At 50.9% G+C, this 17352-nt stretch overlaps 1 protein-coding gene across 4 annotated transcripts in view; it reads right to left on the bottom strand.

Moving 5' to 3' along the window:
* The window catches only part of PITPNA (phosphatidylinositol transfer protein, alpha), a 35867-nt gene that overhangs the window by 17250 nt on the left and 1265 nt on the right, over window positions 1–17352 (bottom strand). For 2 of the 4 annotated variants that reach the window (XR_827162.1, XR_827163.1), the window contains exons 1-5: window positions 14595–17346; window positions 9950–10095; window positions 6641–6732; window positions 1944–1951; window positions 780–854 (exon numbers count right to left, since the gene is read on the bottom strand). Coding sequence is in view for 2 of the 4 variants with exons in the window: in XM_010861342.1 (XP_010859644.1) it covers window positions 780–854; window positions 1944–1951; window positions 6641–6732; window positions 9950–10095; window positions 14595–14672 (399 nt within the window). In the remaining 2 variants the exon portion in view is untranslated. Of the gene's footprint in view, window positions 1–779; window positions 855–1943; window positions 1952–6640; window positions 6733–9949; window positions 10096–14594; window positions 17347–17352 lie in introns of those variants that run through there. The other 2 variants (XM_010861343.1, XM_010861342.1) reach the window with 2 other exon arrangements.

The raw sequence follows: 17352 nt of genomic DNA, 5'->3' as shown, positions 1-17352 counted from the left end.
ATGTTGTTTTTAACCTTTGGCTACACCAAGAATGGCTCAGTCGTAAAGAATCCCCCTGCCAATGCAGGAGACTTCAGTTTGATCCCTGGGTTGGGAAGAGTCCCTGGAGGAGGATATGGCAACCCACTCCAGGATTCTTGCCTGGGATATCCCATAACCAGCAGAGCCTGGCAGGCTACAGTCTGTGGAGTCGCAAAGAGTCGGATATGATGTAGTGACTAAACCAACACCAACAATACAGCAATGACTCTCCCTGTATATTGAGTGATTTCACACATACGAAAACATAACTATAGTATAAATTCCTAGGTGTGGAACTGCTGGAGTAAGGGACACGTATATTTTAAACCTGAGGAGTTACTGGCAAACTGTGCTCTACAGAGGCTGTAATTTTGATGGGCTTTTTTCAGGGGTGTGGGGGCGCATCGCACATGTGGCTCTGGGATCTTAGTTCCCTGAGCAGGGACTGAACCCAGGCCCACTGGGTGGTCAGGGGATTCGCTCATTTTGATGTTGTAAAACTTTAGCTCTTCTGTGCCAGTTGTTGTATTTTAGACCAATCCCAGCACTAGCAGAAGGTCCTTGAAAGCATCTTGGAGATCATACTTCTAAGATTAGAGACAGAGCAATCCCATGCTGGTAGGACAGATCTAGGCACAGGCTGCGAGCTTCCTGGCCAAGAAAAAGGGGACCACAGTGAAGAGCCCTGGGCAGGGATAGTCTCAGTACCCTGTCCTGAGGCCTGGAAGGCCTCGGGGGGCTTGGGAAGTGCTACTTACGTTCTCCAGGGTCCCAAGATCAGGTTTGTGCCAGGTTTCAATTTTAATCAGGAAGTCTTCTTTCATGTACTCATTCTGCGGGAGGGGAAAGGACACCTTGCAGTCACTCGGCTCGAAGCTGCAGAGTAACTGCCCCTCACCACCCACTCTGGGCAGGCAGGAGCCCCCAGCCTCTGCCTGGTACCGACAGCTCACTGTACCGGGGGCCCACAGTACGCCAGGCGCACGGTACCTCACTCAGTCTTCACCCCAGCCTGTGAGGGCTGTGGCAACACGACCCTCACCTCACAGTTGAGGAAAGTGAAGTTCAGAGGGGACTTCCCAAGTCCACAGAGATAACAACAGACCTGGGCCTCAAACTCAGTTTTGTCTGACTTCAAAATTCACGTACTTAATCCTTGTATCTCTGCCATTCTCCTCGTGTGCAGGGTGTACAGGCTGACTGGCAGCGTGGGAAGAGCACAGGGAGACTCCCGAGCCATCCGAGCGTGTTGCCCCCTTCCCCTGCCACTAGCCAGCCTTCAGCTGAGGCTGAAGTTCTCAGCCTTTTAAGCCTTCATACTAATTATCATCTTCTTCCCTTAGTGGTTTTAAAAACTGGAACTACTTAAAGGAGGAACATGTTAACCCCCTAACTCCTCAGTGGGAATCAGGCTCCCCGAAACTTCCTGTGTTTACCTGGATGAGGATTCTGCAGGGAGGACAGAGGGGGCGCTGACAGAGGGGCTGGGCAAGGAGAAGACCAGGCTGATGCCACAATCCTGCCTAGTGCTCACTGGGGTCAACAGATGCCCAAATGGGAATGCCCTGATCGGGTCAGCGGCACTGGAGTTTTCTGTACAGCCTTGAGGAGGCCAGGCCCGGGGCGGGCAGGGGACAGCCACACGTCACTCTGTACACATGAGACCTGGGGCTAGGACGCCACAGTCCTGACTACTGACTGCTGCAGCACCTACAAAACCACCTGCCAATGCAGCTTCAAGCAGGAGGGGACGGTGCCAATTAACAAGTTCCTCATCAGGATTGAAAGGATGAGGCCTCAAAAGCCCCAAACGTCACCCAGGACAAAGACAGGAATATCCAGGAGGCCCCAGGGCAGCTCCATTTTTCTTTCTCCTTTCCTTATAAATCATCTACAGTCCCAACGCCCCTGAAAATACTTACTGTGATAACTGCTCCACAGCAAGGACATAGAAAGAAGAGAGAAAAAGATTAATGAAGATGAATAAAATATCCACCCCTCACCCTGGGACCATGGAAGCAAAGACTTTTACTCCCTGGGGCTTACGCCACAGTCACCCTCCAAGTCCCAGCAAGTGCATTTGGGACCTCAAATGCACCACCTCCGAGTTTGACTCGTACACAAGTCCCCGAAGGCCGAATATGGGGTTTCATTAAAGGGATGCCACTACTGGCTCCTGGGGACTATTCCCAGCTGGGCAAGGACAGGGAGCAGCCCTGATGAGCTGAAGCACCGAGCCCCACGGCTCTGTGGTCAGACCATCCCCTGGTGTCCCCCTCCTCCCGCCCGGCCCCTGCTTCCAGGGGCACAGGGCAGGGCGCCGTAGGCCAGGAACTGTCTATCTGCCCTCTGCATCCTTCCTGTCACGGTAACCAAACCTCTCACCCGCCACACTCCTGCTCATTGTAATGAGACCCCCTCGGAAAACACTGTTCAATTATTTATCAGAGAAAATGATGGCAGCTCTAATGTCACTGAGGAACGGACTAGCTTTCCTCCTGACCACAGCCCAGATCATTCGGCACTCTCTGAATTTAGGAGTTGGTGCAATTTTGGATGGATGCCCCCACTGCCCCCTCTGACAGCATGTGGGGCTAATAGTCAAGCTCCCTGACTCCAAAACTGAAACTAAGGTTACCTCTGAGACTGAGATGAGGACAAGCTGAAATATAAGGGATAAGATCCACCTCCTATGGAAACAACCCAAGAATAACTGACAAGAACCTAGTGTACAGCACAGGGAATGCTACTCAATATTCTGTAATAACACATGGGAGAAGAATCAGAAAAAGAAAGAGTGACTGTAGATGTATAACAGAATCATTATGCTGTACATATACCTGAAACTAACACAACACTGTAAATCAGCTACACTCCACTAAAATCAATAAAGGGAAAATGTTTTAAAAAGAAAGGAGAGAAAGAGAAACAACCCAAGAGACGATCTCAGTAACCTCCCTGAATCCAACGGAAGTTACTTGGAAGAAAGCAACAGATCAAGATGATAACTAAAAGGCTTATTGAAATAACTGCCCTGTTATTCGTTTAAAAAAAAGGAAATGATGGGTGCAATATCCATCAAGGGTGAGTCCAAAGAGACCAGCGTGGCAGCAGTTCTCTGGCGCTGTACGAGGCCTGTCTAGCAGCCCCACCCTGAGTGTCAGGTTGGCCTGGTCTGATGACATGCGTCACCAGGGTTCTCCAACAAACCACCTGATTCTGAGTCTATGCTCCCCGAGCAGCTTTCTAGTTTGGCCTCTGCCGGGATGGAATGTGCTGATCGATACACACAAGGGTCTGATCACTTAAGCAAGTGGATGATGTTCTCCACTACACGCTGGAATTTGGTTTCCCGAGTAGATGAGCCCACAAGGGAAGAAAGTCCTACTTGGCAAACAGGAATATCTGGTTTCATTAGTCATTCTGTATTTCATTATAACTTAATATTTTGGCATTTCGGGGAGGGCGGGGGTGGGGGATACCTTTGGATATCAGCTCTTTCTAGGATCCTGAGAAGCAGATCCACTCAGTTCTGACAAATTGTGAATGTACAAGGGTGATGACCCCCCTTTAATGGCCTTTCATGCTAACATGGGTGAACAGACAATCCTCCCTAATCTTTTCCAGCCTCCCTGCTTCCAAACACCTCTGCACTCAGACAGTTCTCTTTTCTTCAAACTGCAACCCTAGGTAGTCTGGAAGAGCCTCAGTAAACTCTCTGCAGTTGGAAAACAGGGCTCTCCAAGGAGACCAGTAAGGTCCTTCCCATGCTTCCAAGGCAAGGGGCGTAGGTTCAACCCCAAGACAGGGAACTAAGATCCCACATGCTGTGTGGTGTAGCAAAAAACAAAAAACAGAAATCCTCCCAAAACTATGTCTTTATTGAGATTGTATTCAGACAGGGTTAAGGTTAGAGGGAGAGGCAGGAGGAGAAATATTTATTTCCCTCTTCCTACTTTCTTTCCTTTTTTCATGGAGTGCTTCATGAATTTGCATGTCATCCTTGCACAGGGGCCATGCTAAACTCAGAATCATTCAAGTTTTAGTCTATGTGCTGTTAAAAGCAAGTGTCTCTTCCTGCTATCATTTACAGGCCCAGGCCCATCTTACCCTCTGCTCATGTCCCAACTCATGAGCATCGGGGGATAAGAAATAGAGAGAAATAAGGTTAAGAGGACAGAAAAAGCTGAGAACAAGTAGAATATTGCAAATCCATCTTCCTTCTACTCAGAACAAGGTCAGAACCTTCCAAAAGGCATGTGGAATTTTGCTCCACGCCCCATTATCCCTCTCACTTCAACTCTGATCTGCTTAGGCCAGCCTAAGAGTTCTGAACTAATAATCTTTCTCCCACCAGTCCCCAGCGGGAACTGGACACAGCCTTCCTTGTTCAGAGCTCTTTTAAAAGACCCATGTCTAACTGAACAGATCTAAGATTCAAACACTCATACTGCATGATGGTGGGTTCTGAATGTAAAGTCAGCACCCACTGAAGAAGCCAACCTCCTCTCCCTCACTGCCTGCCTCTCCTCTCCGTGGGGTATTTAGAAATTGGTTTTCTTCTTTTGGCCACGGATCAGAACAAGATGCTAATGAACATAAGGCGTCTAGAAAAATGCCCGTCAGCTGTAGCTCACTCTCCCCAGAACTACACAGAGGGCAGCAGCGGCTCAGCGGGCACAAGCTGTGAACCCAGAACCCCGCCCCGGGCATGCAGCAGTCCACACTACCCGCTTGCCTCCTTTATGCCAAGTTGGCTAAGGTTCTTATGATGCATGCTCAGTGCAGCTCTCTGAGACATCAGGAAAACTCACCCTTGGCCCCAGACCAGCCGCACCCAGCCACGGCGCACACTGTGTGTCTTTTAGGAAAGTGTGTGTGTGCTCCTTTTCCAAGAATTGAACAGCGTCCTGTCTGATGCTTAGGGAACAGCGATGTTTGCGTTTTCAGCTATAGCAATAAAACTCTAGGCATTACACATGCCAGGCCCCACCAATGACTGAGCATCTCCTGATACAAGGTTCTCGAGTGAACAAGGACCAGAGAGCAATGACCCTGTTTCTAGATGGCAGTCATTCCCTGAACAGGATGAGGACCACACAATTTTCCTCATCAGATACAATCTAGGGAGTGCTGGGTCCCCACAAATGAGAAGATAAGTGTCATAGTACATGTAAGCAGAGGCTGGCAGGAGGACCCCACAGCCAGACTGTCTGCACCAACAAATGCAGACCGGCTGGAGGGAAATCCTCGTAACTCACAGTCAAGTTCCAGGGACCTGGAGGGAACCCCCACCGAGGATATGCATCAGTAACAGCATGGGCTGTCCAAGAGGTCTGCTTCAAAACAACCCTCAAGACTTAGGAATTTTGAAAAGGGAATCCCAGAATGTCTAGAATAGAAAACCCAGAGACGAGACTAGTGAAGATTAAGAGAAGCCTTCCACTCCCACTCCCTCCTTCAACTATAGAACATGCTGGTCGAGTGGAAGGCGCTGACTCATGGCTCTTACCAGTGATCTCCCTCTTGCTGGGCCTCCCCTCCTCAAATCTGGTGTGCGGATGGCAGGTGTTACGTAACATACTTGGGGGATAGCTGTTTCTGAATCCTTTGTCATCACACATTGGGCTTATTTCAACACTTCTCCAATAATATCAGGGTTTTCCTTGCTACGTTTTCTGGTGTATAAGCCTGGTCTTTCACCCGGGCAAGAAGGTAACCCTAACAGGCTCTTTCCTATGACTGCCCCTCTCTTTTTTTAAAAAAAGAATCTTTTGGCCACATGGCATGCAGGATCTTACTTCCTACGACCAGGGATTGAGCCCATGACCCTTGCAGTGGCAGCACGCAGTGCTAACCGCCGGACCGCCAGGGACGTCCTGGACGGCCTCTCTCCAGAGTCCCTGAACCTCACAGTTGCTTTTCAAGCCAAACGTGAATATATACCATTAAGGCTGGAAACTTCAGCATCTAACACTAAGGGAGGGGTGTAAAAAGACCCTAGCATGTTCAAACAATGGAATTCTGTGCAACCATTAACCAATTTTTAAAAATAGACTATAGATAGTGACAGAAAATAGGTTTTCCACCTACTGAGTAAAAACGGGCAAGTTAATAATTAGTAACATTTGACCCAAAATTTGTCTGGAAAACATGTCTGGAGGCTTTACACACACACACACACACACACACACACACACACGTATATAAAAGCATTTTAAAAAAGGATTAGACAGAAAGACACTAAAATGTTAACAGCGACTAGAAAACGGAAGGATCACGGGTGATTACTTTCTTATGTTTGTATGTATTCTCCGAAACTTACCCAGAGGACATTACTTTTGTAATGAGTAAAAAAAATCACAATTATCATACTATCCCCAAATAGGAGGGACTGGTTCTGTGCGTCTTGGGCCGGGGCTCCTTGGTGGTTCCCACCCAGCTGGCTGCCAAATTGCACTAGGCGACACTGTCGCTCACCACCAGCCTGAAGAAAGACCCCAAGCTCATCCTTGCACTGGCTTAATCTGGAAAATGGAGGCGGGAGACACACCCCAACTCACTGCCACCCAGGGCCTACTTAACTACACATCCACGGCGGGGCGGGGGCTGTACTCACCGGTTCTGCAGTAAGGGTAGGCATTCCATGCTTTTTCATGTATATTGAGGGCTCCCTCTGGGGCCAGCATTCGAACAAACGTGGGCACTTTGCTGTAGTGAGAAAAGGGTTATGAAGAGAAAAGGGGGAGAGAGTTAAAGACAGTGGGCTTCTGTGGTACACCCTCCAGGGCACAGTTCCAGTCTCTTCACTGGGGAGTTGACACTCTAGTTCTCACGAGACCAGGAGGTTACTCTGGTTGCATGCGAAGAGCCAGCAGTCAGAGCCGGACACCCCAGCTCCGCTGGCTACTAACATGCATCTGCAACCTGCCCCACGACCTGGCAGGAGCAGCACAGCGGATGAGGCCCCAGGCTACCTGCCGCGGCTCATCAGTCCCCACGCCATCGTTACACACCCTTCCAGAGCTCACTGGGCCCAGGGCACGACACTACACCCTGCGAGGATGAGACGTCTCTGAGACTGGACCAGAATGACTGGCTGACCGACTTGGAATAGGGGATCCAAGATGATCTGATATGCTGGGGTCAGTTCTAGTGGCCAGGAGGGCCCCAGGGCCATCCTGCCTTTCAGGACAAAATAATTTCTTATCTCAAGTTACAGAACAACAGGTATATAAAGTATGAGCACTTTTTATTTTTTTTAAGGTATGTATATTCCTCTGCCTTAGTGTTATTAGTTTTTTAAAAATATTTATTTGGCTGCATTGAGTCTTAGTTGTGGCACGTGGGATCTAGTTTCCTGGCCAGGGACTGAACCTGGGCCCCCTGCATTGGGAGTGTGGAGTTTCAGTCACTGGTCCACCAGGGAAATCCTCTCTACCTTAGTTTTTAACTGGTAATCTATGCAGTTTAGCAGGTGCCAATAACCTCATCAGCTTTGGTGCCTGAGGCCTCAGAAAGATGAGCTACCCCCAGGAGAGAGCAAACTTCGAACAGAGAGAGCAGTCCCGAGACCCACTCACTCACAGCCATACTCATTCAGGTGTCTGCGTGTGCCAGGCATGGGACACACGCACACATCACGCAGCCGTGGCCCCTGTCCTCAGGGAGCTTCCGTTCTAGTGCGGAGTGGAACTAATCAGGCAGAGCACTGCGAGGACACATGAATGGGGAGGTTCCCCAGGGAGAGGAAGGTTTATGTGAAAACACAGAGTCGTGAGTGGGTAGGGCTGAGCTAGACAAGAGGACGGGGGTGGGATGGGAAAAGCTGGGGGGAAGAGAGAGAAGTTCAGAGCAACTGGCATAAGGCATAAGGTGGGGAACACAGGAGAACTAGCAGAGGCTGAGCCACAGAAGATCCTGCATCTACACCACAGAGGATGGACTTTGTCCCGGGGGCAAAGGGCCATCTATAGCTCTAAAGCTGGGGAGCAACAGATCTGGACAGAATACTAGGAGCTGTGCTGAGTGGCAAATAATCCAGACAAGAGACTGGAAGGAAAGAGAAACGCTGATATAACCAAGGACATGGACTCAAAAGGACTTGATGTGATATGATGAAGAAGGTAGAGGGTGTGGTGAACCCGTGGTTTTTGACCGGGAAGACTAACAGCTGATAGGAAGGCTTTGGTCCTTATGAGGAGAGGTGGCCATGGCACACAGCACTGTTGGTTTGGTTTTAGTTTTCTTTTTATAGCAGTTGGGTGTCTTGCGGTTAACAGCAGTGGTGGGGGTGGAATTCCCTGGTGGTGAAGTGGTTAGGACGTGGGCTTTCATTGCTGTGGACCCGGGTTCAATCCCTGGTTGGGGGACTAACTCTCCATAAGCTGCATGACCTAGCCAATAAAAAGACTAGTGGTAGGCAGGTTCAAAGCTTCTACCCTCTCCATAAGGAAGAGGGTGAGACAGGGCCTACTCTCTACATGTACTCGACTACGTCTCGAGGAACCAACTGGTCCCTGCTACCAGCCTCACTACGTCTTTTCAAAGTTCTCATTAAAAAATGTTGGGCTGGCCAAAAAGTTTGTTGGGTTTTTCTGCAGCACCTTATGGAAAAACCCAAATGAACTTTTTGGCCAACCCAATACAAACGCACTACAAGGAAGGTTTGTCCTGAGCCTAACTCTCATCAATGGCTCAGAAAGAATGGGTAGGCAGTCAGCTCAAAGGTCGAAGGGGAGGTGTAGAGGGAAAAGAGCAAAATGGCGAGGAAGTGGGATCGTGGTGAGATTTCCTCCCCCACTTCAGCACTGCTCTGCACGCTCCGGCACTCACAGAACCGTGGACCAGCCCCCGGGCTGGCGCTTCTACATCCCTAGAGCAGACTTCAATTAGCAATTTTACCAAATGAAAATGGAACTGCTTTGTTCAGTTGAATTGACTAGAGATTAAGGTTCAGGTCTATGTTGCACAGCAATGCGAACGTACTTAATGCCACTTAACTTAAAAATGGTAAAAACAGTGAATCTTGTGTTGTGTACATCTTACCACAATTGTAAAAAGAAATTGAAGGCTTATTTTTTCCAGCAGTGGGTCGCTTCTAAAACAAGCTTGATTCAACATCCACTTGAGCTGGTCTAAGTTTACTATGACTTTCAACGTTCTTTTGGGCCAGTTTACAGTTTACGAAAATATTACTGTCTTGGTTAGGGATTCAGCAATTGTGTGATTTGCAACGGATTCTGGTACCCAAATCAGTTTGTGCAATACTTTTAAATACTTAACAGCTTCAAGGTAAAGAGAGGTACCAAAATTTCTCCAGGACCCGATTTTATAACATCAGAATTTAAAACACTATCTGAAGCCACAATTCTACTTTTAGGCACAATTTATTATAGATTTACACATACTAAACATATCACAGGATCTGTGCAGAAGGAGTTTTAGTGGAGGACTGCCTATGAACATGTGGAAATAACGGTAAATTTATTTCAAGATTGGCAAAACCACTGCCAGCACGTCTGTTCGTAGACTGCATGTGCTTTAAAAGAGGCCAAATATGCTGACAGTGAAACAGCCATGATAAGAAAAGAAAGAAGAGATCCCATCTCTGTCAGATAACATAACAATAAAGGAAACAAACACCCACTTACACACACACACACACACACACTCTTTGTACTCACAGACAATGAAAGGGCCCACAAGAAGATAAGCACTATCCCTTCTAGGGACTAGGAGCCTGGTGGGGCAAGTAACACTTTAAAAACAAACAGAACAGCCCTTAAAAGAGCAAAGAAGAACCACCTCTACCCACTGTCACAGGTGAAACAACTTGAGTAACCAGCCAACACTACAAACACCCGCAATGGGCCGCCGTCTGCGCTCTGACAGCAGGCCCCACCCTGGCTCTGCTGCGGGCACCTACCTCTGTAAGTGGTAGATCTTGTGCGTGTATTGGCCTTTCTCGCCGTCCTTCTCATAGGGCTCGTTCACCAGGACCTCCACGCCTTCACCACCACCCGTTTCATTTTTGCTGGCCTCAGCCACAGAATACAGCTGCCCTACTTGATACTGAAGGAACACAGAGAGGGGAGTTACTGCCAACCCAGAATCTTCTTGAGGGCTGCACAGAGTCCTGTTGCCGGGAGCTGTCCACTGAGATGGCTCTGGGATCCCTGAATCCGGGGGCTCATCCCGTAGTTCCTAAAGTGGCCTGGTCCAAATCTCCCCCAGAGCCACTGACAACGCTGCTCTGTGCCCCTTCTTTAGCCGTCAGAGGTGTCTAATTTCATCCTTCCCTTTTTCACATCCTCCTTCAAGGTTTAAGGAGGCAGGTGAATATACTTCATTTCATACCACTATCCAGAAAATAGATTATAGAATCCAAGGTAGTTTTTGCTCTGTGTCTGACTCTGGTCCCAGATTCCCAAACAAGATCGGGCTGGTTGCTAGAAGTCTCTTTATCCCATCCCCCTTAACAGACGTGACTTTCTGTAAACAAACGCACCCAATGCTCCGTGAAATCCACAACCCCTGCTGTCACATGGGCTCATCTTTTTGCTTCCGCTCCAGCACTGGGCCCCTCCTCCCCTGCCAGCACCTCAGGGAGAAGTCTTGCAGGCAACCAAATCTCCTGATGCTTTCCTGATTCCTGGTAGGGCTGAAGCAAGTGCCCTGCTTCTCGTATTCCATAGCACAGATTCCTATCCCACAGTGCTGGCCAGATGCACCCTCTAGGTTGGCACTTACTAGGTGCCCAAAGCCTAGTTTTCCTTTATTTGGGTCACATGCCACCCTATCAAGTCACCAGTCAAGATTGCTGGCCTCCTCTGATCCCCTCAGGACAACACGGTATGAGGGCCAATGACCCGGGCAGTGCCCAGGCCTGGCCCTTCTGTTTAGAGGGGAAAACAAGGTGAGAAGAGAACAAACAGCAGCTGTTAAAGCAGGAAGTTGCACCTACACCAAGGGATGCCTCTTCCCTGTCATGGCCAACGCCACGGGCCACAACAGTTCAGGGAGTACGAGGAAAGGAGAGAAAGGTACTTGATTACAGTTTGGGGGAGAGGTGGGGACCGAGGTTGCCTCACCCCTCCACACTCCCTCCCCAAGCTCCTGGTACTCCCGGGAGCGAAAGACAAAGGTCTCTCTCTCCTTGAGATTAAAGCAGAAAAGCTGTGTCTCTGGGCAGCCGCGCGGAAGCTACTGTGTGCAGCAGCAAGGAGCAGTGCGGCTTCCCCCGCTCCGCCTCAGCCTTGGAAGGCCGCTCTGGCCGGCAGCCTCCCGAGCTCCGCAGGGACATTTCTGGGCAAAACCTGCGAGGTGAAGCAGCACGCCAGGACTCACTGTTCACCGCGAGGCTGGAAGAACCCACCTTCCAAAGCAAAGACACAGTACAAGTTGCCAAGGAAAGACCCAAGCAAACCAGCAAGGCTCAGTTGATCCCGTGAAGAGGCACATCTGGGTGAGGGCCAGTCACCCTGACCTTGCTACTCCGGAGTTACATCCAGGCTGCCTCAATGCCCCCACAGAGCCCCAGGCTGTCCCGGTGCCTTTCCAAGTCCAACCCCTAACAGAGGCGTCCATGAAAACCCCTAGCGAGTGGGTCAGGGTTTGGCTTAGCCAGGGATCCTAAGCAGCAGCAGTGAGTCTGTTTCAGAGTCATGAGAACATCCAACCACTGAATCAGCAATCCTGAAGGGCAGGCTGGGGAAAGGGCCTGGTGGAGGGGACTGGGTTGCTGGCTGGTGGTGCTGCCTGGGGAGGGGCCCGTGCATTGACTAATCCCCTTCGTTTGGTTCCTCTTCAGCTGCAGGAATCAGAGGGCAGGCTCTAAGAGGATCAGTGTGCTGGGCTGGCATCTTTCTCTTTTAATCTCTCTTGATATTCTGATCCTTTAATCCCAATGAGACATGTGAAGGCGGTTTTGTTAATCCAAAGGGGTGAGCAAGACTGGCCTCCACAAGCCACCAGCGAGGGACACTTTTCATATCAGAGGGTTCCCTTTGGCATCGGGGCTCCACACCCTGCAAAAACAGAAAGCAGCCAGACTCTGATGGCATAGAGGCGGGGGCTCGGGGTCAGAACATTAAATCAGATAAAGAGCCTTGGGGAGACCAGGACTGCAGCCTCCTCTGGCCCAGAACACTGCTCCCTGCCCTGGAGAGCTGCTCCTTTGCTCCTAAGAACTAAGGAAAACAGAGGCCCCACCACACTGGCAAATCTGGAAGTGGGAGCCCGGGAAGATGCGGTGGGTGGGCCTGGAACATGTCATGAAAAACAGCGCAGCTGTTGCTCCCACCCCCATGGCCCTGCCAAGCCAGGTACCAAAGGGGCCTGGTGCCGTGCATCTCTGGAAAGGAGAAGTAAAACAGCCCTATCCACAGGAGGGGGAAAAGGCGGGTGGGACTGAGTAAGAAACCGCTGGCGGACATAGCACGTTAAAGGACCAGGGCTCTCTGGCTCTGCTGCGGAGCATCTAGAAATCCTGCCCAGTTAGGCCAAAGGCTCTGGCCAGCCACACCCGATTTCACCCCAAACATTGACTCAAGCCATCGGGATGGTCATGAAGACAGGGTCTTCTCTCTTCTCTTCCCCTTCCCAAATGATAAAGCTCCAAGGGCCTCCAATTGGGAAGTGAATCCAACTGCCACGTGACACTGGGCTGTTTCCAGTCAGGACGGGTTATCAATAAAGACTCTGGGAAGACTGGTCATTATTTATTTCTTCTAGGGCTTCCCCACCCAAGATTTTCTGATCTTCTGGAACTAAGGTTCAGCCAACCAAAGAGCAGCTCCTGCTTCAACCTGACACAGGCCAAGCACCGCTTCCTCATTGGTGGTTTCTGGCTGGGAACGGGTTGACCATCATCAGGCTTACAGATGAAATCCCGACCTGTGCTTACTTCCTAAGCTTCTGCTTTCAGGCTTGGTTCACCCCACCTCACCACTTCCTCAAGGCTCCAAAAAAAAAAAAACAACAAACAAGCCACTGCAAACTGAAAACCAGCAATTGCAGACGCTCTCAAGGTGTCTTCCCCTTTCCCGCCCTTCGTGGCCCCACCATGAGCAATCAGCCCAGAGCTGCCCTAGACAAGTGCCGGCCCTCCTGCATCTGCCACCTCGCTCAGACACTCCCACTTGTCATTAAAGTCGAGAAACTCCCTGTAAGAAAAGATCCGTTTCACCCCTAAATGCCACTCTGAGGCGCTCCTGAATTTCCAGGGGACATTTGCCTCACTGGGGTATGGGACCCTGCTGTACAGCAGAGAGGGAGTCACCAGACCCCCAACAGCAGAGTTTCAGGGCAAGTGACATGCTGGGCCTTCTTGCCTGGTCTCCTGGTTTGGAAAATCATCACTTGCTATTTTTCATAAAGAGAACAAGGACCCCAAAAGAGATGGGTTAGCAGGGACCGCCCCCCACCCTCCAAGCCAACAGCTATCAGCCCAGGCACATGATTCCCAGGCCCCCAGTACATCTCAGGGGTCACAGCATCCACCCAGCCACCCCCTCGCCCAGCCTCTCAAGTCTCATTTCTCGTATCCTCCTCTCCCGGAACTCCCCTGTTGTGTCCGAGGTCCACCTCTGAGCCCTCCCCCAGGTTCCTATAGCTCTCAACAGAGATGCAGCCCACCCTGGGGGGCTGATGCCTGCCCACCCTCCTTCTCATCTCAAGTGTGCTGCGGGCTCTGTTGGCCCGGTCTCAACTTGCAAAGGACCATTTCTTATGTGGAACCAGGTGGAAGTGCTCAAGGGAGCTGACACTGCAGCGAAGAGCGGCTGTGGGCAGCACCGTAGCTGAGCAGCTTCACCCGAAGTTTAGCTCAGCTGGAAGCTGGGGGCTCTGGTGGTTCCGAAGGGATCAAAGAACAAGGCTGAGCTGGGAGAGGAGCGTGAACGAAGTTCAGAGGAAGGGCGGGACGAGGGAGGCTCCGGGGCAGTGTTCTGCTGTTCCGGAGGCCGACTCTGAGTCAGCTCGGCCTATGAACCTTCATGAGGTCAATCCTGCCAGATTGCCATTCACGGGGACGTCGGGCCCAAGAACCATAAAAGGACAGAGGCCAAGCCAAGCCCATTTATCATTCCCTGCCCTCCGTAAAAGGAGGGTTCTAGCCTCAGCCTTCTTCGCAGTCACCTAAGTGTGGCGAGGAAGGGCCTCGGAGATTTCAGCCCTGCTGGTCTGCTGCACAACCAGAGAGGGCCAGGCAGGCCTCCCTGTCAAGTCACGGAGGTCTCAGAAATGCACGTCCTTAATCTCCTCAGTAACATGTCCCCAGACGGGCAGAGTTCCAGCAGGTAGGGGGTGGGGGCTGGTTTTGTGTCTATCCACAGTTATCTTGCTGGCCAACAGCTTGAGGCAGGTCACACACAGTTGGTCAGATACATTAAGTGCCTTCCTGCAACTGAAAAACGCACCAGGAAAATTCACACTGAGTACTGACTATCTCCATGCTAGGACAAACACGAAAACCATGCGACAATACTCGTGAGGGCTGCCTGGAGCCCAGCTGAGCTGAGGGTCACAAGCAAGCATCTCCAACTCTGGATAAAAAGAGGAAAAGGACTTACCTCCTCTACAGACACAGGTAGGATGACTCGACTGCAAGAGAAGGAAAACAGAGGGTCAGCCTGGGGCTCTGAAAGCATCGTCCTGGAACGGTACTGAATGTGTTGCTGCCCATGACACTGCACTCACTGTCAGAACCCCAGCAGAGAATGGCCTCCTGAGTGCTTCAAGGCTGGGACCCTCGGTCCCTTCTGGCACCCCATTCAGAGCCCTGCGATTCAGCACACACCCATCCCCTCACCAGGCACTTCCTAGGCCTCTGGCTCATGTTTGGAGCTGTCTTCTCCTCCCTCTCCCCGACAAATACCTTCCCCAACAAGACTTGCTGATGAGTCTGCCTCTCTCTGTTAACACAGGAGGATCCATCCCTGTATACTCCGAAGCCAAGATGGGGATTCAGGCCCAAACAAGCAGACCCTGGAGACTGACATCTCTGGGGACCCCACCTCCCAACAGCAGCCCTCAACATGAAAAGTCAGGAAGGGGCCAAGTTCCTCGGAGCATTAATCACCCTAAGAGCACGCACCAACCATCTCAGGGCCAGCTATTACAAGCCACTACCACAAAGCCACTGAGAGAGGACACCTAACTCGTGTTCTGACCTCCAGAAGCTGTCCAAAGGCACCCCAACCCAATTTTCTTTTCCTTCTTCTCCATTTCCATGGCGACCAATTTTGCTGGGGGAACCGCCAGTCAGTCACCTGATGGAGAAGCCATGACCAGCAAAGCCCCAGACCGGTCAGAACTCCACACACACAGAGAAGTGCGAGGGCCAGGGCCCTGCTCAGGGTGGCTTGCATTTGTAACGCAGAGCAGTGGCCAACCCCCAGCTCAGAGCCCTGGGGTCTGAGAGTTGAGACAAAAAAGCTTGGCTGTATTCCTACCAATCAAGCCAGCTCCCAAGCTCAGATTCTCCATTCCCAGACCCTAGCTGGGAGCCCCTGGAGCCTCCTGCATTTTGCGGGCTCTGCTCTCCTTCCTGGACCACGGTTCTGCCAATCAGGACCCTTGCTCCAGGCTGGTAAATAACCTGCTCACTATTCTCTAGTCCTGCAAAGGTCCCCAGACAGCAAGAGGCACCCAGAGGGGTCTGAGAAAAACATCTCAGTCAAGGCAAGGCATGGAGCAGGAAAGTAGCAGGAAAAACAACATGGGTTCCAAGTCTCTACTGCCGGCTAACTCTCCTCCTCTAGGATGACTCAAATAACGTAAACCCTGCAGGTTTTTGGAAGCTGCCCCTAGTGCTCTCCTCCCATCAGTGAGAGCTGACAGCGCAGAGAAATACTTCCAATGTGGAGGCCACAATTTCTGCACCCTCAGAAGAAACTTCCTAGAAAACAATACACCTTTTATCTTCAAGAACAATGGTAAAAAAAAAAAATCACATCCAAGAATTTGCAGAAATCAAGGAGAATTCTGCGAGAGGAAGTGTTGGACAACCTTCAGACTCTGGGTGGGCACTGAGTCTCCACCCGAAAGAGACCTGCATCAGTCAGTTCCTGACAGGATGCTCTGACGCTGTGACAGACAGCGGCACACCCAGATGCTTCTCCCTGGCTCCCTGGGAGCAAAACCACTTCAGCAGCAATAGGGTGCAACCGCAAAGGATGGGGCCACAGAGGCTGTGCGGGGCTGGGACTGGAGCCTCGCTCACTTCAGCATGACCTTCACTCGCAGTCTCTCTAGAGCTGCAGCGCTGCAGCCACAGCCAAGCGTCTCCGATGCCCCCCTCTGGGCTCCCCCCCACCCAGGGATGCACACACACACACATGCCCGAACACACTCAGGGCACAAGTTGAGCAGGAAGGAAATGCAGATGCCAAGCGGGTTCTGCATCCCTGGCACCTTGGACCTTTCCCTGGCGGGCTTCAAGAGGAGGAGAACAAAGACTGGGAGGGGGAGGCGCTCTCTTCAAAACTCGCTCAGATCTCTTCGGAAGGTCCCTTCCCTTCCCTACCTGACCGTTTGCACAAAAACTACAGGTTTCTACAGATGCTAGGATTCGACTGGGAATAGACAAAAGAACCAGGACAGTGGGAAAAGTCTGTCATCTGGACAGTCAGGATTAAAATTCAAAGTGCACCTGACCCTCCTCTTGCTGGCTTCCCAAGCAAGATTCTTCCTCCTCAGCACACAAAACTCTGCGCTCTGGCTGAATCAGCATCAGATTGGATGTCAAGTAACAGAGTGGAGGGACTTCGAAATAAAGCTCTTCAGATGAGGCGTCAAGCTGCGATGACACCCAGGTCTCTTCCCTTTGCTATCCAACACTCCACACTATGTCCTAAATGTCCTAAACACCTCCAAGGAGCAGGCCAGCTAGAACGGGGCAAAGTCCTTTCACTGACAAAATGGAAACAGCTCTCAGCACACCTGCCTGGCTACCAAGTGAGGTCCACCAGTTGCTCTCTACCCCGACATCTCCCACTTCCGGACACCTCCCACTTCCTGACTTCCTGGGCTTCTGCCTCAATGCTGTCCACCTGTCCTCCCCTCTAGGAAGTATGGTTTCCCTGAAAGTTCTTCATGTATACATCCAATCTCCCCTCTTCCCCATCCCCCTGTCCCCAGTCTCTCCTCTTGGAAGAAGGGAAAAAGAAAAGTCCTAAGATGTTTACTTGGAACCATGAGCTTCTGGAATGGATCGTCTCATATTTGAAAGATGTAGCAATCCAGACACCCCCACCTGTCATCCAGTCCCCTGGATTTCACGAGCAAGCCCATCTCCCTGAAATTCCTACCAGAAGTCACTCATGCCCC

This window comes from Bison bison, unplaced genomic scaffold (assembly GCF_000754665.1).
Source record: "Bison bison bison isolate TAMUID 2011002044 unplaced genomic scaffold, Bison_UMD1.0 scf7180017864472, whole genome shotgun sequence".
In the NCBI taxonomy this organism is placed as follows: domain Eukaryota; kingdom Metazoa; phylum Chordata; class Mammalia; order Artiodactyla; family Bovidae; genus Bison; species Bison bison.
This window is presented reverse-complemented; position numbering and strand designations above follow the sequence as displayed.